The sequence below is a fragment of the Hemitrygon akajei genome, chromosome 8, assembly GCF_048418815.1.
Source record: "Hemitrygon akajei chromosome 8, sHemAka1.3, whole genome shotgun sequence".
In the NCBI taxonomy this organism is placed as follows: domain Eukaryota; kingdom Metazoa; phylum Chordata; class Chondrichthyes; order Myliobatiformes; family Dasyatidae; genus Hemitrygon; species Hemitrygon akajei.
In genome coordinates, this window is record NC_133131.1 from 36,582,107 (window position 1) to 36,603,601 (window position 21,495).

General features: G+C 38.7%; 1 protein-coding gene and 1 non-coding gene across 9 annotated transcripts in view; both read left to right on the plus strand.

Moving 5' to 3' along the window:
- Window positions 1-18,782, plus strand: part of mtmr4 (myotubularin related protein 4) — a 139,041-nt gene extending 120,259 nt beyond the window's left edge. For all 8 annotated transcript variants that reach the window (XM_073053604.1, XM_073053607.1, XM_073053606.1 and 5 more), the window contains 7 exons: window positions 2,247-2,432; window positions 3,008-3,178; window positions 3,380-3,531; window positions 5,412-6,807; window positions 9,355-9,465; window positions 12,666-12,754; window positions 16,007-18,782. In XM_073053604.1, the coding sequence (XP_072909705.1) occupies window positions 2,247-2,432; window positions 3,008-3,178; window positions 3,380-3,531; window positions 5,412-6,807; window positions 9,355-9,465; window positions 12,666-12,754; window positions 16,007-16,184 (2,283 nt within the window). In that variant the 3' untranslated portion in view covers window positions 16,185-18,782. The remainder of the gene's footprint in view (window positions 1-2,246; window positions 2,433-3,007; window positions 3,179-3,379; window positions 3,532-5,411; window positions 6,808-9,354; window positions 9,466-12,665; window positions 12,755-16,006) is intronic.
- Window positions 18,783-20,721: 1,939 nt separating this feature from the next.
- LOC140732563 (U4 spliceosomal RNA) lies at window positions 20,722-20,847 on the plus strand. Its single transcript, XR_012100090.1, has one exon. It is a non-coding gene; the product is annotated as a U4 spliceosomal RNA (small nuclear RNA).
- Window positions 20,848-21,495: the final 648 nt, after the last annotated feature.

Consider the following 21,495-nt stretch of genomic DNA (forward strand, 5'->3'; position numbering starts at 1 on the left):
AAGTTCAAAGTACAGTTTTGTGCAGCATGCAGAGTCGCTGATGCACACTGACACCATCTTGAACTTGGCCTGATTTAAAGGGCATTTTCCTTGAAACCTGGTTGAAGTGTTATCAATTAGTTTAAATCACATTGTGAAGACTTTCAATACTTAAAGCATGTCTCAATGTGATTGCCTCATTCCTTAAATATCCAGAAAATATATGCTCATTTGAACCTAGCTTTCCTTTTCCTAGAAATCAATCTATTAAATTTTCTTCTCAGTGCCTCTAATGTAAGTGTATCCTTACTGAGATGAGGTAAAAGTATACACACATTAGTGGCCTCACCTAAATCCTATGTAATTGTGTTGGCTGCTTCACTTTTGCACTTCAACTCTCTTGAATAAAAGGTATTGTACCATTTATCTTGTTGCTTATGATTTAATGAAAGACTTTTTGATGTTTATTCCTTGTTAAACTCTAGTGTGTATTACACCGAGAGTTGCTTTGTTTAGAAGTTGATAAATACTAAGCTTTACATTTGGATGTGGACTAAAATGCAAAATTGATGTCGTTTAACTGTGGAGTTCAAATTTCTCTCCTTTTAAAATTTGTCCTGAATACCTAGTGTCTGCATCAAGTATCTTAAAGCAGTCACTATATAATACCTCGTTCTATATATGAAGTAACTGTGGCCTTGAGCAATTTTGTGTTTATTAAAGTCTGTGCCCCCTCACGTTTAGAGTTGTTCAAACACTTCACAAAGGATTTGCAGTGAGGAAACTATCATCCTGTTTGTGGATTTGATTTAAGCTTGCATCAGAAGCAAAACAAAAGCATCCTACTTAGGGATGCTAGAAACCTGTGGAGTGTGAAACAGAGTTAATGTTTCAGGCTACGTCCACACTACACCAGATAAATCCGTAACCGAAGCTTTTTCTCTTCGTTTTTACCCTCCGTCCACACTAAAACAGCGTTTTCGATCCCTGAAACCGGAGCTTTTCAGAAACGCTCTCCAGGGTGTGTAATTTTGAAAATGCTGCCTGAGCAGATCAGTGTGGACGGTGTAACCAGAGAAATCTGAAAACACTGTCATGACAGATGGTGATGGCAGCGCACCATTTCATTGTTTTCTTGAATGCAACCTATCAATTTCAGAACAGATGGCAATGAAACTGAAGCCAGAAGAGTTAGAAATGTACTCACCAAATACTTTGACCCATAACTTACTGAATAAATAAGTATACTCACTTTACCCTGTTTTCTGTCCTTGCTTGTATGAAGGTGGTTTACCTATTTATGCAAGTACTTCTCTGACAATAGATGGGTAACAGCCTAATATAACATTGTATGGAGATGCAGACATGTTTTATTTAATAAGGGGCTTTATTAATGTAACAGAGTTTGTCAGTTTTCAATGTCAGTTGCCTCCAAATGCTCCAGTATTTGGTTTTTAGTTTTAAGTCCTCCTGAGCGAGAGCCAACAGCTGCCCATCGTTTAAGTTTTTCTAGTCTGTAACTGAACAAACAGGCACCGTCTTTCACAGTGAGATTTGACACCAAACATGTCGCTTGTGTGGATGTGTCATGCGCATGCGCAGTAGGAGGAGATTCGCCAAAATATCTGTTTCAATGTGGACAGAGATATTTTTAAAAACACCTAGTGTGGATGCCTGTCATTTTTACAGGAAACCGGCGTTTCAAAATTATCTGGTCTAGTGTGGACGTAGCCTCAGGCTGTTGATCTTTCATTAGAATTGAAACGAAATGAGAGGAAAGATATTGCCAGTGTTTTCTAATTAAATTGCATTCCTATGACCATTCTCCTGGGAAATTTTAAACTAACATCAGTAGTTTGGTGTGTCTTGGTAGAACTCTACCTTTATAAATGTATTTATTGTTTAATAAAATTAAGTAAGGTAAAATAAATGATTTGCCTTTTGTACATTAAAGCATTTCTTGGTGATTTAAGTTGTTAATTTCTTTCAATTTTCTGTGTGTTTATTCATGCTGAATCCAAGAAGGGCAATAGAACACAAATCTTGCTGATTTAAAATTTTTGATATGAAGAGTCACCAATACTTGGAATTTAAAAGATGAATTTATTTTTAGTTGAAAACCATTATTGCAAGTGGTATAAATTATCACTTCAGGTGGTGCTATAAATTCATTCAGGTGCTGATGAGAATTCTGTTTTGTAGAAAATTGACATTGTATTCTGTTATGTTAATACTATAAGATATTCATTGTTGTATTACTTTTACAGGGATTTCAGGTTCTGGTGGAAACTGAATGGCTGGATTTTGGTCATAAGTTTGGTGATCGTTGTGGTCACTCTGAAAATCTGGATGACCTGAGTGAACAGTGTCCAGTATTTCTGCAGTGGTTGGACTGTGTTCATCAGCTTTTGAAACAGTTTCCATGTCTCTTTGAATTCAACGATGCATTCCTAGTAAGGGTTCATTCAGAATCTACAAATGATAAAATGCCTTGTGTATAATTAGCTGGAATTAGCTCTGTAATTGGCAAGAATTCATTGTACAAAAAATAACCTTGTAATGTTTTTGGATGCATCTTTTTCCTGTTTCATTGTCTATAGAGTTGTGAGATGCACCTCATGTGACTAAGGCTCTTTGAAGTATTTTCTCATGTTCCTGAACAGAAGTATTTGATTGGCAATCACTTCCTTGCCACAAAACATTCATCTCTTTCACCAGTGCAGTTATGTCCTGTCCATGATTTTGCTGTGATCTCAACTCTTCGGACTTCCCCCTTCTTTCTGCCATTCAGTGCATTATTTTCTAATTATGCAGTTCCTAAAACAATAAAAAATATCTTAGATACCTTATTTTAAATCCTACGCTTAGCAATGTGTTATATTATTTTTACATTTTAACTTTGGTGATATCCTGCTGTTGGGTCTTGACCCTTCAAATTTGCTTCTCATTATTCTCAGTCAGTGATTTTATAATATTGGAGCCAATTGATAGTGTCTTGTGTCTGAGCCCACTCTCTTATTTCCCAAAGGTGAAACTGGTTCAACACACATATTCATGTCTGTATGGAACATTCCTCTGTAATAACAGCAGAGAGCGAGAGGCACGCAACATCTATAAGCGTACCTGCTCAGTTTGGTCCTTATTACGAACTGGCAACAAAAACTTCCAGAACTACCTGTATATCCCCAGCAGTGAAACGGTGAGCAACGTGCAATTCTACTTCACCAAATGCACACTCTTTAGAGTTATTTCAACATAAAACAGATAAGCAGTTATATCAATAATGATTGTTAATATTAATCTGATTGCTCTTTATACAGTTGTTATGCTATGGTAGAGAAATGGTGATAGAGTTTAGTCAGTAATGTCAAATATGCTTGTAATTTTTCTTTCTTGGTAGGTTTTACACCCAGTATGTCATGTTCGGGCACTTCACTTGTGGACAGCTGTTTATCTGCCTATTTCCTCTCCATGCACACCCATTGACAGTGCTGAGCTCTGCCTGTCTCGAAGTGGAGTGGCAGAGGAGCGAGCTGGAAAATCACTGGACAGGTATTCCTGCTGCTTCTGGCATAACAGTTATGATAAAGACACAAAACATGCATGGATTTTTTTCAGAGAATCATAGAACAGAATTAATGAAGACCAAAAGACCCTTTATGTGTTTACTGTCTGTTTTGTAGAATTGTTCAGATAGTCTGCTAGCTTTTCCTTCTATATTTCAGCAATTATTTCTTTCATTATTTATTCAACTCCTTTTTGAAGACTTTTATTGAATCTCTAGTGTCATTCAACATGTATGTATACACACGCACTACGGTGCAAAATGGGTTTCAAACATTTATAATTTGTCAACATGGTCTTTGTAATTGCTTTAAATTCCTTTACTATAACTTGAGTTTGGTTTTCCTATTATATCTGCTGCTACTTGTCATTTGTATTGACAGAGGATTTTTATTTTTTAAAAAAAGTCTTTTTCTGTTTCTGCCGGTGGGTACCTTAAGTTGGCATTTATTATTCTCTTCCTTTTAACCATATAACAATTACAGCACGGAAACAGGCCATCTTGGCCCTTCTAGTCTGTGCCAAATGCTTAGTCTCACCTAGTCCCACCGACCTGCATTCAGCCCATAACCCTCCATTCCTTTCCTGTCCATATACCTATCCAATTTTACTTTAAATGACAATATCGAACCTGCTTCTACCACTTCTACTGGAATTTTATTATAGCTAAAGTAACATTTAAGTTTTTTTTATATATAGTCCTTTCTACTTGACACCCTTCCTCTATCTTCTCATGAAATATAGTTTCAAATTATGCAAAATGATTAAAATTAAACCAACTGGTTGGTGACAGCTATTGAATGCGTGAAGAACTTAATTGTAATACAGAGAGCGAAACAACATTTGCTTTAATCAAATGGCCCTTCATTAATTAAGTTTAAGAGGAAGAGGGAAAAAATCTTGAAAACAATTTGCTAGAAAATTAGCTTTTTGGGTGTATATCAACACTAGAATAAAATCAAAATATTACTGATTATATAATCTTGTACATTACGACCAAGCTGCTGGACATATTGCCAGATGAACCAGTATATATGGCAAAAGAACCAGAATTAATATTTCAGATTATTTATGTGATTTACTGACAAAGTATTATCAATGAATAGATTAAGTAGCATAAAAGTGCAGTACTGCAGATGGAAGAAATTTAAAATTAGAGAAGTATTTTAATTCGATATTCTATAACAGCTAGTGGATTTTGATTGATACTTGATAAATATCAAAAAATTTCTGAGCTGCTGGATAAACTGCTAAGTTTATTGATTTCCATATTACTTTAATATTTTTTTAAATTTTCTAGATTGAATTTGCAAGGCAATGCTGTTCCTGATTTCACTTCTCTTTGATATTTAAGCTCTTCTGTTTAGGTACCATACTCTATTGTGTACTATGCAATATGGAGATTTTATGGGGTTTTCAGTTGTCCTAGTGTAAAGAATTTTGGAAATTTATGACAAGGGGTTATTTGGGCAAACTATGCTTGTACTAAAAAAGATGTTTTCTTTGCAACAGGCTGATCAGTCTTAAGTTACCCTAACAAACTGAAGCTTGAATCTGAAGATTCCTTGCTTCATTTCAATTCTGCTCGGTCTGTAATAATTTCCTTCAAGCTAGCCTCTGCTTCCTCACAGTGCTCTGAGCTCCTAGAAAAGTTGATCTTTTTGATATCCAGCAGTACCATCTGAAAATAATTCTGATCTGTTCTCTGACCCAGCAGCCTCCTTGATTTGTTCCAACCCAAGGAGCATTGGAATCAAGAAACATGGCAGATGGATCAAAAATTATGCATTACACTTCTAACTTGTGTTTTAATTCACTGTTTGAATTCCTGTTTCTCAAAATAATCAGAATTCTTTTTTTTAAATTAGATTACCAAAGGCACGCTCAGTGGACAATCTTCCCTTGGCTTGTGACAGTGGAGCTCCGCTTGCAAGAACATCCAGTGACCCTAATATAAACCAGCATTGTCAGGAAGGACGCGATTTTCCAGAACCTAGAAACCCACCCGTATTAGTTGTACCTGATGTGCCTGAAGTAACTCATGAACTTGAAGTTGATGCTGGAGCATCTGTCTCCGAACTCAAACCAGATCATCTGACGGATCCAAAAGAAACTGCACAGGAGGTTAAAGAAGAAAGTCTAGTTAGTAACCTACCTCTCAATGCTGAAGAGGAGGAATCTGCAGATAACAGAAAACAACTTGAGAAAACAGCTCACGATAGCAACCTCAAATCATTTGCCTATCCCAAAGACTCTCTACAAGAGAAGCCTTCAAATAATCTTCACCCTATTGCAATAGCAAGCAGTGAGATGGAGGATAAAGCATTTGGAGTTACCGAGCAGAATGTAAAACAAAACAAGATTTGTGAGAATCCACAAGGCCAGTGTGAACAATATGTACCAAACTCAACTACAAAGACCATCCCCTTAAGCACTGACCAGTCACTAGAATATAATGGCAGCCCTTCTGCTTTCCAACCCCATTTCCATTCTATGGCAGATATATTTAACGTCAAGAAAAACATTTCAACAATGAACAGCTCCACAGAGACAGTAACTGAGGAGAGGATAAAGACAGATGGTTTATCCCACCCCAAGGACACGAGTTTTGGAAAAAACAATATACTTGTAAATAGACTGCAGAATGAAGCAGAACAGTCCAGGGTTGGCCGAATAGGATCAGAGAGTGTGCGAACTATTAGGAAGCCGATTTGTCAAAGTCATTTTAGTGACTTTTCATTGCTAAGCTCAAATTGGGATAGTGTGCAGGGCTTAGTAAAATCAGCCTACAGTGGTGATGCAAACTACAGGAGAGCCAAACTAAATGGCTGTCATTATAAAAGACTAAATAATAAGCAGCTGAAGGTGGGTTCTGCAGTGAATGGACAATACCTGCTTAAGGATGAACAAGTAGGAGCATTTAAAAATCTCCGACAATCCCACCAAATCCATTCTAGCCTTTATTCGTTAGGATCAAATGTAAAGATCTGTGGTTTCCTCACTCACTCATCACATTGGAGACAGCTTCAACAGGTTCGACATACTGCTACTACTGCTTTGGAGACGTGTCCGAGCTACGTCGATGACGATGGGTTGCCATTTCCTGTCGATGCAGTTCAACAGAGGTTGCGGCAGATTGAGGCAACTTACAAGCAGGAGGTTGAGTTGCTTCGCCGACAGGTTCACGAACTTCAAATGAGATTGGACAGTCAACAGTACTGTAACTCTCCTGCGGAGATTGACATTGATTATGGGGATGACTTTGTAAGTGATTCTGGGCAGAGTACTTGAACAAGGAACTTAAGTTCCGGATTTTAGTGCACTCACTTTTGTACGGAAGTAAGGCAGGAAATTTGCATGTAACGTAGTCTGGAACTGTAAGGAGATGCTAGTTGATTGATGTTGTCTAGAATACCTAAAGTCTGTTTTCGCTGATATCAAAAAGTACTGTGGTGTCTTTTACATATTGTAGATGGGTCTCTATTTTAATGCCTCATCTGAAAGTTTCACTTGGTTCTGCACTTGTTTTAGCCTGGCCTGCTTACTTAAGTATTTAATCTGTACTTCATCTTGTTATTTTCAAACTGAACCAAAAAAATGCTACTCAGCCATACTTGACCCTTGATGCAAAATCAATTATGAAATGAGCAAGTGTGTTTTTGACTGGGCAAGTATGTTCAGTTTCCCTGCTAAAATCGAACTTCAATCCAAGCTGAAATGCTGTACACTGTTGTGGCCAGGGTAATTTAACTAATTTAAGATTGTACATTCAAGACAATTTTACCTTTTTTTTAAAAAAAAAAAGAGCACTTCAGCATTGTACTGAAACTTATTTCTGTCTCAAAATGGAAGAGTTTGGGTAGGAAATTGTCAGTTTGGGACAAGGTGGTTCAAGAGCCAGGATGCTGATGCAAAGGAACAAACAGAAAATGTCACATTTAGAAGCAAAGAGATGGAATCCACAAAGTGAGAGGCTTTGATAATAAATACTTTATTATTATTTTAATTTGAAACACTGCTAAATGCATTTTTAAATGCTGTGTAACAAAAGAATTTCCTGCTCAGGATCAATAAAGTACAGAATAATAATATACACAGTTATTTACCAGTGTGCAGTAAGTTAACTGAGAATGGGAATTTTAAGTAGGAAATCAAGTTTTAGGTGACCATGAGTAATACAAAATGATAATTTGAATTGAAGAGTAGAAAATCGTGTAATCTGAGAACACAGGTAGCATTTTGGTTTTGTTAAAATTCAAGGACAGTGGTGGATGCTGTGGAAGAGCCACTAGAGTTGATGGGATCAAGGAATCAGCACCAAATGCATTGATATAGGTCTGTTGGTAGATGCTGTTGCAGTACTAAGTAGTCTTGATGATAGAAAAGCTAAAATGGATGCTCAACTCACAATTGAATTAGTTGCAGCTATCAATGGTTATGTTTCAATCTAAGGTGGTGATTGGACAAAGAATGCAGTTAGTGACAACCTTTACCTGTGTTGGAGAGGAGGGAAATAGCAACTTTGTTTTTCTCCCTGTTTAAATGGAGTAAGTTTTTTGGCCATTTTGGACAGATGGAACTGGCAAAAGATGAATGGATAGCTGGCTTTCATCAGTATAGATATGAAAAATAAAGGCAAGTCATGGAGCTCAGGAAGGGGGGGGAAGAGCCAGCATGCAAAGTGGGAGGAAAGAGGCAGTACACTGAAAGTGGGTGGTTGGAAAAGGCATAACACTGAAAGGTTGAGGGGAAAGGAAAGATTAGATTCCAGAGGTGATGCATTGTCAAAGAATTTGGAGGAGGGTGACTATCAAAATTGTAAGATTTCAGCTGAGGAGACAATGCCACAGTCAGAGGATGCATTTGTGCCATATTCTTCCACAATTATCATTGAGTGCTAATTAAGTGTGTGGCCACGATTGGTTTTCTTGTTTCTCTTCTCTACCCAAATGTACATTTGCTGAGATTACCTGCAATGGCAGTTGGTTGCAATTTGGTAACTATTGATAGACCAAGAAGTTTCATTCTGATTTATGTAAATGAGCAAGATCATGATAGAGAATGAGCATATATTCAGCTCCAGAAGCCTATCTTTCCATCTGAAGCCCCATTTCTTGTTGTTGCCAAAATAGCCTTCAAACTGCTACTAGCATGGTCATGATAGTCCATAAGACCTGTGCTGGTGCTGTGTGCCTCTGACTCATTGACCAGATGAGTGATTCCATTCTTTTGCTAACCACTAATAAGTCTGTAATGCCTCGTGACTATTTCTGATGGTCCATCCAAATGAGGTATCTAACTGCCATGTGACAGTCAACAATTTAATTTCCCTAAGTGAAAGGGTATTTTTCTTGTCACTTTGCAACTAATACTGGGCCCTTTAAAGTGTATTTCCCTGTCAGTGCCTTGAGAAATCTGTGTTCCATGATATTGAGGGTTCTTGTCCCCAAAGATTGGACACTGCCTTTTCTGATTCTTTCATTCCTTCTTTAGCAATGATCACTTAATAGTAGAAATCCTGTCCAGAGCTTGAAGTGCATATCAATTGATTTTGACCAAGGAAAGGGAACAAATGCTGTAGTAAATCCTGAAGTATGAGCAGATACCTTAATCCTCAAATACAGACGCAATGAAAATGATGCATATTTAGCAGCATGTATCCATAGAATCACATTATAATGGCAGAGGTTTGAAGTCTGTTTTATGAACTGTACAGTTTACAACCTGGCAGTGTTAATATTTGAACTGTATTTCACTGTTTCATTGCTAATAGTGTAGTACTGTCACATAAATATTTTGTCTTATTTGCAGACGTGCCTGAGAGAATCAGACGATAGTGATATTGAGGAATCTCTGTCCATTCACAGTGATGACCAGCGCTCAGAAGCAAGTTGGGAACCTGTGGATAGGAAGGAAACTGAGGTAGGAGAAAAAGTTCATCATTCACATATTTTCACCACTTCACATCTTCCCCATGTGTGAGCAATCATTTCTCCTCTGTTTCTCATGTATGGCCTTTTCTCTTGTACCCTATTCACTCTCCATCTGTCCAAGAATCATACTCCTCCTCCCAGCACAACTTTTCCCTCTGTTTTATTTCTCTCTGCCACCTGGTGTATCTCACCTGTCTTCTCCACTCTCCCCCAACCCATCCACACTCCCCTCACCCCAGTCTCCCCTCCGCTCTTTGCTTAAGTTGTACTCTTTTAAAATCATCTCATGAGGATGAAAGTAATGCTGAGTACTTATTGTTGAAGATTAAATGATGAAATAATCATTTTTACAGATTCATTATTCAGTCTTATTAGGTTTATTATCACTGACATAAGTTGTGATTTGTACTGTAGTCACACAGTGCATGATATAAAAAAATTACTCTTAAGTTACTAAATAAATAATAAAAAAATAACAAGGTAGTGTTCATGGATGATTTAGGAATCGGAGGGCAGAGGGAAGAAGCTGTCCTTAAAATGTTAAGTATGTGTCTTCAGGCTCTTGTATCTCCTCTCCAATGATAGTAATGCAAAGAGGGCATGCTGACTTTTTGAGGCATCGCCTCTTAAAGATGTCAATGATGGTAGGGAGGGTTGTGCCCGTATTGGAACTGGCTGAATATACAACCCTTTGCAGTCTCTGATGATCCTTTGCATTGGAGCCCCCATACCAGGCTGACACAACCAGTCAGAATGATTACCACCGTACATCTAAATAAAATGCATACCACAAATCCCCAACTTTCTAATAAAGTAGAGCTGCTGACATGCCTCTTTCATGATTGCATCAATGTGTTAGCCCTAGGGTAGATCCTCAGAGATGTTGATGTGAAGTTGTTCACTCTGTGCTCCGCTGACCTCTCGATGAGGACTGGTGAGTGTTCTCCCAACTTCCTATTGTGAAGTGCACAATCAAATGACAAACGGGGTGGACAAAGGAGAGGCAGTAGATGTTATTTACTTGGATTTTCGGAAGGCATTTGATAAGGTGCCACACATGAGGCTGCTTAACAAGATAAAACCCAATGTCATTACAGGAAAGATGCTGGTATGTTTGGAGCAATGGTGACAGCCAGGAGGGACCTTTTCTGGTTGGCTGCTAGTGAATTAGTGGTGTTCCTCAGGAGTCAGTATAGGGACCGCTACTTTTAACATTATTTGCCACTGATTTAGATAATGGAATTGATGGCTTTGTGGCAAAGTTTGCAGATGATACAAAGGTAGTAGTGCTGAGGAACCAATGCAATTGCAGCAGGACTTAGACAAATTGGAAGAATGAGCAAAAAAGTGGCAGATTGGAATATAGTGTTGGGAAATGTATGATAATGCATTTTGGTAAAAGCAACGATAGTGCAGACTATTATCTAAATGGAGAGAAGGTTCAGACATCAGAGGTGTAAAAGGACTTTTGGGAGTCCTTGTGCAAGACTCCCAAAAGGTTAATTTACAGTTTAAGTCTGTGGTAAAGCAGGCAAATGTAGGGGAATAGAGTATAAAAGCAAGGAGATAATGCTGAAGCTTTATAAGACACTAGTCAGGCTGCACTGGAGTATTATCAACAGTTTTGGGCCCCATATCTCAGAAAGGATGTTGTGTCATTGGAGAGTCCAGAGGAGGTTCACAAGGATGATTCCAGGAATGAAAGGGTTAACATATGAAGAGTGTTTGGCAGACTTAGGCCTGTATTCACTGGAGTTTAGAAGAATGAGGGGGTATCTCCTTAAAACCTACTGAATGTTGAAAGGATTAGATAGGGTGTATGTGGGGGGGGATGTTTCCTATGGTGAGGGTATCCAGAACTAGAGGGCACAGCCTCAAAATTGAGGGGTGAGCATTTAGAACAGAAGTAAGGAGCCAGAGTGTATTGAATCTGTGGCATGCTCTGCCACACACTGCAGTGGATGCCAAATCTGTAGATATATTTAAGGCAGATGTTGATAGTTTTCTGATCATTTGGGGCATCAAAGGACAAGGCAAGAAGGCATGTGTATAGGGTTGAGTGGGATTTGGGATCAGCTGTGGTGGAATTACAGAGCAGACTTGATGGGCTGAATGGCCTAATTCTGCTCCTATGTTTTATAGTCTAATTTTTTGGTCTTGCTGATTTTGAGTGCAAGGTTATTGTTGCAACACCACTCAATCAGCTGATCTTTCTCACTCTTGTTTACCACCTCAACATCTGCGATTCTGTCAACAACAGCAGCGTCTTCAGCAAATTTATAATAGGGTTTGAACTGTGTCTAGCCGCACAATGATCAATGTAGAGGGAGTAGAGCACTGGGCTAAGCATTCATCCTTGATGTGTACCTGTGTTGTTTGTCAGCGATGAGATGTTATTACCAATCTGCACTGACTGTGAGTGATTTCCTGATAAGGAAGTTGATGATCCAGTTATAGAGGGAGATGCAAATGCCCAGGCTTTGAAGCTTGTTGATTAATAATGAGGCAGTGATGGTATAAATGATGAACAGCAGCCTAGCACCTGCTTTGTCTTAAGTGCCCCAAAGGTGAATGGCGAGCCCAATAAGATTGTGCCTGCATAGACCTGTTGTGATGGTGAACAAATTGCAGTGGGTCCAGGTCCTTACTCGGGCAGGAACTAATTCTAGCCATGACCAACCTATCAAAGTACTTCTCAGTAGATACAAGTGCTACTAGGCAATAGCTGTTGAGGCAGCTCCTCGCCCTGTTCTACTAGGGTACCTATGTAAGAATAAAAAAACTGAGGAATAGGTAGTAATGTTGTATATGCCTATTTTACAATTATGATATTACTTAAGTTATTAAAATACTACTGAAACAAAATATTCTGCAGTATTTCAATACAAAATGAATTCACAATCATTTGCATTTTTGTTTGCTGTGGAGCTAAGGATTGAGATACAGGGTGTGAAAAGGTCATCCTTTAGGAAAGTAGGCAATTCATAAGCACTTGACTTTCCCAGCCAGTAAAATACATCGTTATATCCATAAGCATAGTTATATATTCTGAGAATACATGGTATTTTCTAAAATGTCATTTAGTCTATTTTATAAGTAGTTGACTTATAATACAGATTATTGAATGTTGGTACAATTGAATTTGTATTTTTCAAAGAAAAGATATTCTAATTGGTTCATCTGTTCCAGGTAACTCGATGGGTCCCTGATCATTTGGCATCCCACTGCTTTAACTGCGACTCGGAATTCTGGTTAGCCAAAAGGAGACATCATTGCAGGTGAGTAGAGTCAATTTTCTTTTTGAATTCTGACTGACTTTATTATTCATCACTAGCCGTGTTTTCGATACCACAGAGTTTCACTTTACAACGAGGAAGAAACTAATCAATCACACTGAAGTGATAATGGGTTAAGCGGAGAGCATGAGGAGGAAGATGTAGATAATCAGTGTAAATGTGGAATCTGCCCACATTTTTTTGTCTGACATTACTAAAGGTACCAAGAAAATGAAGGGTAGAAATGTGTCCAAAGATAGGTCATTGCGATTCCAGAAGCAGTGGAACAGATTCAAAGGAAATCATTGAGGTCCACAGTTTGTTTATAAGTGAATGAGCAAGAGCAGGGTGAAACAAAGACTGTTTCACACTCCCAGCCTTGATGAAGAGCTTCTGCCCGAAACATCAACTATTTATTCCCCTCTATAGATGTTGCCTGACTTGCTGTATTCCTCCAGTATTTTGTGTGTTACACTAGTTCTTAAGCACCTTCAGAGGAGGCTGTTCCACATAGCTGATAGACTGCTTAGGTTCTTGAAAGTAGTCCTCTATATTACAAAGTTCAGGACATTAAGTGCATGGTCAGACTAGTACAGACAAGAAGTACTGTAGTTTGGTAGGCAAAGGTATTCCACAGGGGTCAGTGCCAGCTCAAAGATGTACTTTGTTTGATGGCTCAATTATGAGTGTGTAAAATAAAGTTTGCAGATGGCATGAAGCTTGTGTCGTACACAGTGAGAAGGATTGTCATGGATAATAAGAATACATAATTTGTCAAAGAGCAAAAAATGGTGCTTAACATTTAATGCAATAATATGAAAGAAAGATGAGATAAATAGCATTGTCCAAAGGGGGCCCAAGTCCAGCTAAAAGTAAAAGTGGCAGTATCTGTTGAGCATTGAATACAAAAGCAGGGAGGCTATTTGAAATCTCCTTGGAGCACTGGTGGTACCATGATTGGAGAAGAGTATTCTGTTCTGACCATCACGTTTGACATGTTTAGATGGTACAAGTAATAAGGAGTTTTTTCCATAAGCCAGAAAACCTATGAATCATAAAATGTAGATTTGACAGAAAAATTGCAGAGGGTTGTGTGGGAAAACTGTTTTTATGGAGAGTGATTATAATCTGAAATTCTGCACCGGAAATGGTGGAAGTAGTCATTTGGCCCATTCCGGAGATGGGTCCTTGTGAATCCAGAAGCAGTGGAGTAGATAGATACCAAATTGAGTAGTTTGCAGTTGGACAGGAAAGAGGATGAATGGGGTCAATTTGGTTCCTTTACAACTTGCCTTAGACCTTCGTGTTACAATGATTCTGCAGTGTGTATTGGTTAGAGAAATTCTGATGTTTTCGGGTGTTATGTGAATGAAAACATTATAGAAAGATGGGCACAAATTTGAAGGGAGGTGAATAACAAATGCTTTTTCTCAACACTAGCATTAACTTGCTTTAATAACTTGCATATGAAAATTTCTGTAGCATTTCTAAACACTGACACACAATACACTACATTTATTATCATTAAACCCCAGACAGTGACATGAGTAAGCATACTTAAAATATGTTATTCAGGATGTGGTCCAGTAATAAATAAATCAACATTCTTCTAATTCACTGCATTGCAGTTGATTGCAACATCAAGTCTAGCATCCAGCTCAGTAGCAGTAGTTATTTATATTACACTGTTTTTCAAAACTTGTGTGTGCAAGCTCATTGAGGAATGTGAGTTCAACATTTTGTGCATTACATCATTCTGAAGTATTGTACTGAGTAACTTTTTTAATACAACAATACCGGCTTGGATCATATACTTAACAATTAAAAGGGGGAATCTGGCTTGAATGAAAGATGACATTGAAATATAAGATCCTAAAGGGGCATATAGTGGATGTTGTGATGTATTCATGAGTGGGAGAGTCTTTAACAATTGGAAGTAGCTGCAAAGGGCAGACAGTTAGAACCGAAGTGTAGGAATTCTTTCTCAAAAAGGTAATGTTTCCCCAGAATATTATGGAGACTGGGCCATTGGGAGCTATTTAAACAGAAGGTAGATGCATTTTGAAGGATCAGGAGATTGAGGGATAAGGGAGAGCGAGCTCAGAATAGCAATTCCTGGGGTATATCAGCCATGGTCATTTTATATGGTGAAATACACTTGAGGGCCAGGTAGACAACTCCTGCTCATATTTTCTTGTGTTTAAGAATGTAGTGCACCACAAACCTACTATCTCCTCTTCCTCATAGTCTGGGCGTATTACTGATTAAACATTTTTCATGATGTGGGTATTTATGGAACAGCCAACAACAGAAAGGCAGCTTAGTAGTACAACATGTGGATTTGCTACCTCAGTACCAGAGACCCAGGCTCAATTCTGATTTCAAGTCCCACTTGTGCACTTTCCGCTGTGACTGATCTGGTTTCCTCCCATAGTCCAGAATGTGCCTGTTGCTGGTTATTTGACTCTTGTTGACTGCGCTCAATAGGCAGATGGGATGTATAATCTTGTGGGGAGACAGAGGGTTGAGGTGTTGATGAGAATCTGGGGAGAATATCAAAAAGATTGATATAAAATTAGTATAAATAGGTGGATGATGGTTGGCATTGACTCAATGGGCCAAAGGGCCTGTTCCCATATTGAAAAGACACCACGAAAATTTATCTAAAAGCCTTTGGCATCAACCCAGACACATGGGAACAAGCCGCCTAGGATTGCATTGAGTGATGCTCCTCCTCCATAAGGGTGCAGTGACAAGGCAGACAGAATAATTGCAGCAGAGAGGCGATGGCTGGCCAGGAAAGCCAGAGCCATTGATGCTCAACCCAACTTGGCTGCTACCTTTTGTTCACGCTGCCAAAGAACCTCTGGAGCGTGGAATGGCCTCTCCAGCCATTCTTGTACCAACAGACCAGTCCAGTCCAGTCCCTACAAATTGCAGACAACTAGAGTGGTTCCCATCATCGTTGATGGACGAGCAAACAGGAACAACATTGCCCACTTTGAACTAAGTGGCTTCCTGGGCCACATTGGTGTCAACTGTATTAAGTCTAGAGTCTCATGTACGGCAAGTTAGACCAGGTAGTGTAATGGATTGAAGGAAGCCAGTGATGTGAGTGCACCAGATGGATTTTTATGATGGATTAATGATTATCATACCCAATGCTAGATGTTTAATTCCATTACAGCTAGCTACTTGAATACTAGTCCCATTACTTAATGCTGTTATACCTGTAACTGTTTATTTTCTTTTTAGAAACTGTGGAAATGTGTTTTGTGCCAACTGCTGTCACCTGAAGTTACCTATTCCAGATCAGCAGCTATATGACCCTGTGCTGGTGTGCAACTCCTGCTATGATCAGGTTCAGGCTTGCCGTACCAGGGAGATTATGAATCAGCAGCTGAAGAAGCCGATTGCTACTGCATCCAGTTAAAGAGACATTCTGCCTTCCCTAACTTATGCCGTGAAGCTTCTGTCATCCAGGAAACTTGACACTTGGGGGTGATCTGGGTTCCACAGAAACAAAAAAAGCAAATTCCCAGCTGGATAGCTGTTTGGGAGATCAAAAATACTGATGTTAAAAAAATGCTGCTACAACAAGCTCTAGACCTGTGCACTATGAACTTTGGATGTGGGAGGGTAGTAGGTAGAGAAAAGAAAAAAAAATCCATTTCTAACTAATGTGCTATTGAGGTTGAAAAATTCATGTGTAAAGAGCTTCTGAGATATAAAATGGAGACTGTGGTGTTCTGTTTCTCAATTGTTTAAATCGCCATTAAAACAAGCAACTTCTGTGCCTCAATAGACAGAGTTAGATTTGTGCAAAATCTAATTGTACAGAGTAAGGTGTGAAGACGCTTTGATTTCATCAGCTGCTCAACCTGCATTAAAGGTTGCAAAGAGACTACTAGGGTACTGTGGCAGTTGGTTTAAGTGTCAGACAACTGAAATTCCATTTCACTCAGTTACATTAATTGCTGTGTAACACATGGCATCTTCCCAATTTTTACCTTAAAAAAATGATGAAAGGCAGGTGATTAAATGTGTGAAATTTCTGTAAAAAGGGTGGAGAGGGACTGATCAGTAACATTCTACTGGCTAGTCTCATCAGTACCAATATCATGCCTCTAGAGTTTATTAATTCTTGCACTTTTGTCCTGTTTCTCTTGCATTAAGTAACAAGATATTTTTCTTAGAACTAGAAAGTTATTAGGCTGGGAAAAGTCCTTACAATGACCGTCTTAAAGCTGCCATTTAGATGCCATTTCATAATACCCCTTTATTCTCAAAGACTTCTGTAATGTTGTTTTGATCTTTTTTCCACTTCCTCTCTGCTGTAAATTACACATTTGATAACAATGGGTGTGAAAGTTCAACATAACTTTCTAATTAAGTGGCACATTATAACCTCTAAATGCTAATTACCCATAGCCAATCCCCACTTTATTTAAGTGTTTATGACATGGGATTATAGATAATCAGAATACAAGGGAAGATATGTTGGTTTTCTTTTCTGTGCCTTTCTTCTAGCTCTGTTTTGTCTTTTCCTCTTGGATCATGTGTTTCCACTTTCTCTTCATCCTCTTCCAGGACCTGGATGGTAAAGTTTCTGTACCACTTTGAGTGTTGTTTGGGTGGGGTCTGTGGTGACTGCCTTTCCTCCACACTGTTGAGTGGAATGTCATTAAGGCTTCAAGGATGAGTTCTTCATTCTGGTTTTGCAGGTCCTGTGGTGGTTAATGAGGTCAATGTGGAACTGCAAACCCTTCCACAAATGGAGTAGATGGTCCCTAACAGGGTGGGTAGGTGGGTTTGCAGTTTTGTTTTGGGTAGTCTCTTCTGACGACACCTTCTGCAGAGCTGGGTGTATACAGTGGACGAAGTTCTCAATACTTTCCCAAATATTCCCTTGCCACTTGAACTGTATGGTCCAGGAGATTCCCAATGGTATATTTTGCAACATGAACTAGAACAATATCACTTTATGTAAAGGATATGACAGGTGCCAATAATCTATAGGCCTTTGCAGTTTATTTACATACAGCATGTACAAGTTGACTTTAAAAGTATGTTTGTGGAACACAAGCCAGGATTTGAGGTGCAAATGAATATGCGATCAACACCTTACTCAGTTCACATTGAAATGGAAAAACTAAGAAATTGTAATAGATCAATAAGGAAGTTCCTGAGCCACACTTTATTTTTGTATCGCAGACCTTCAATAGTGTCTGCTTTCTGCTTGTTTAGCAGATTCCATTTGTTTTAATTTCCCAAAATGCAATGTGAAATTCACAGGCCCCATGTTAAAGTTGGGAAGGAATCCTGCTGCTGATAATAAAAGTCTGTGGCAGATTTAAATAATTCAATTTTCTATTGATTTATTGAGATGCCTAACAATTGACACACAGCACATTGCTTAAAAAATGTCAAGAGCTTGCAACAGAGCTACGCACATCTAATAAGCATGGCAATCTTGTATTTTGTACAGTAAATGACCTGCTGAAACACACAACTATGAAAGATTAGATGTCACATCTGAAATCTGGAGGTTGTTGCTGTGGTTTAGCTAGCATTTAAATATATCAAATATTTTATCTGCTTTTCAATTGGCGCAGGTGTATTCAAAATAAGGATTCGTTGGGCAGGTAAATTTTATCTTTAGAAAAACAATCAAATACAAAGAGCATAATTTTAAATTGGAAGTATATAACCTTGATGTAAAATCATTTGGCACGTTATCATTTAGATTATTGAGGAAATAATGAACTTCTTCCCCAACAAAGGCCAAGATCAATTGAATTTTTCAATACTGAGATTAATATGTTACTGTTAGGTAAGGAAATGAAGACAGTCTGAACAAAAGCTCATTAATGGAATTGAAGTATAGACTGGCCATGATCTATAGTTACAGAACAGAATTGGAATGCATACCAAAATAAAATCTAGATTGAAATTATAATTTGTAAATTCCTTTTTACTGCTGCAAGTTTGTTATTTGGCAATATCTAATCAATAAATGCTAGGAAAGTGCTATCCGAGCTATTATTCCAGTAGGTGTCAAGTAGATGCAAATTGAGCCATCTTTAGTTTCCCTAAAATTCCAGCTGAGGTACATGAGCACAGGCAGGGTTAAAGTGCTGTTTTATGGAGTAGACTTGCTTATTAGGAATACAGTTTCTTCTGTGTTTTATGATATTTGACTGGTCAGCCTATTGATTGTCATAAGCAAGACTAACGCAGTATTCAGTGTCACTTTTTGAACAAGCTCCTTTACATCTTCAGCTAAAGATCCTAGAGAAACAGAATTGTTTTTGTATGGTGCAACTTTTCTTATAAAACAGAACTGTATTAATATCAATCAACAGTACAGTATGAATATAACAGAATAGAATTCCAACAAAATTATGTGTAACAAAAATGCCTAAATGCAAGCCAATTAAAGTTAATATACATAGCTATTCAAGTCAGTCCTGTCTATAGGGTGAAATCAGTGTTATTTTCTGTACACAAAGTTCACCCAGCTATGATGGGACCAGTCATAAGAAGGTACAGGAAGGACCGACAAAGATAAAAGTAAGGCATATTGAATATTATCAAAACTAGTTAAGCCTTTAGTTGTGAAGGTCATATTAAGTGGGACAATTCTTGCACATATAGAGTTGTAGAGAAACTCTGAACAGGAGTCTATTTGGCCTGTAGTCCATGTAAGCCAATAACAAACATTTCTGCACAATCCCATTATTTAAAACTTGGTCAGTGGCCAAAGTTCCTTGACTTTGGACTGCCATAGTTGGCAGCCAACTGTCTCAAAGGACAGTGGGTGATCATCATCATAACAAACCTGGATGGAAGGTATGGAGATCCTGAGTTGCCCAGCCCTCAAGATCCCCCTCTCAGCCTCACCAGCGTAGTCCAAAGGAAAGCTTATGAAGCAGTATGTTTGGCACAAGCTTGGCTGCAGGAGCTGCCGGAAGGATGTTCATTGAGGTCCTGTGACCTTTGTATCTCCTGAGATAGTGGGGCTATTTGCCCATAACCAGGGATTTGTTTATGAGCACCAAGGCGTATCGACACACTGGTGAGCCTGCATGCTACAAGTGCAGGAGCTAGATCTCCTTCCCAGCCTCTAGTTCAGCCTGAGTCTGAAAGGAGTTCAGTTTCCGTGTGTCGCCAGCGAGGAGGCACTACATGAGGCTTGCTGTTGGAGAGGCTACGTACTGGCAGGGAGAGACTTGTACATTCAGCTCTCCTTTTAGCAAGACTGATATGATAGCCAGCTGTGGGAGCTGAAAATGAGAGCGGCAAGCATTACCTACTACACTACCTGACTAGACGCAACCATTTTGACACATTTTGTGAATTGCCGTATCCATGCAAATATAGTCTAAATTTTAAAGGTTTCTGCCTCTACACCATTTTTGATGCCATGTTTCACACTCCAGTCACAATTTGAATGGGAAACATTTTCCTCACCATTCTCTTAAAATTTAAATCAGTTACTTAAAATCTATGCTCCCTCATCTTTAACCAATTTCCAAAGGAAGCTAGCACCTTCCTATTTATCTAAGGCCCATTATAATTTTATATAATTAAATTAAGTCTCCAGTATTCCTCCAAAGAAGTCTGGGTTTCTGCTTGGCTACAGTCTTCCAGTTCCATTGATATCCTCAAATCATCTCTGGCCACTCACCAGTTCAATCATGTTCTTGTAATGCAGTGATCAGGACTGTACTCGAACTATAATCCAACTAATGTTGCATACCATTGTACCACAGCTTCTCTATAACTTCAACCAATGAAGGGTAACATTTCATATGTCTTTTAATAACTTTTTGAGCTGTCATGTTGCCTTTAAGAATCTGTGGACAATACTCACTGTTCATCCTCACAACTGAATAGTCTCCATTTATCTCCTCCTCGTTCTTTCTGAAGAGCATCGCCTCTCAGTTCACATAAGAAGATTATCCTCTAGCTTTGCGGAGTGGCAGTATCATAGCCGATGATGTTTACCTGAGGTGCAATTATTGCTTATTGAAAACTTTTCCCAATACCCCCCAAGAAGATTATTCTGTACAAATTTTGCTAGCCTGATTACACTGCCAGACACATTCCCCTCCCCTCTCAGCATAGGAAAGGGTAAGTGCCTTCACAATTACCTGGTCCATGCTGCTGTCTTCACCTACCATGTCTCCTGCTATTGCATGGGGAAGTGTGATGAGATGGAAGACCCATCCCTTCAGCTCTTCCCTTTTCATCACCAGGGTCCTGAAAGTCTTTCCAGGTGAGCCAGCAACTCACTAGCACTTCCAATCTAATGTACTGCATGCTGTTCAAAATGCTACCTTTTCTGCATGGGAGAAACAAAAGTGTAAATTAGTGGAATGCACCACTGAAGCAAAACTAATTGGCCTGCAATTACCTACTTTTTTAAACAACAGTAGTAGTACTCCAAACTCCTGCTACTGCACCTGAAAGGTTTGAAATATAGTTAGAACCCATGCAGTTTCATCTTTTGCTTTCTTTAACCGTCTGGGTGGGATAAATCTTATTGGGCCTGGAAAATTACTCATTTTCAAACATGTTTAAGGATCTTGCCCACAGAATCTGCCTCCACAGCTTACCTTCATATTACCTAATTGGCCCTACTTCTGGCTCCCTTGGGTCTTCTCTGATTTTTCTTGTTAATATTTTGTTTTCTTAAACTCTGCTTTTTAAAAACTTTAGTTTTTAATTTCTTTCATACC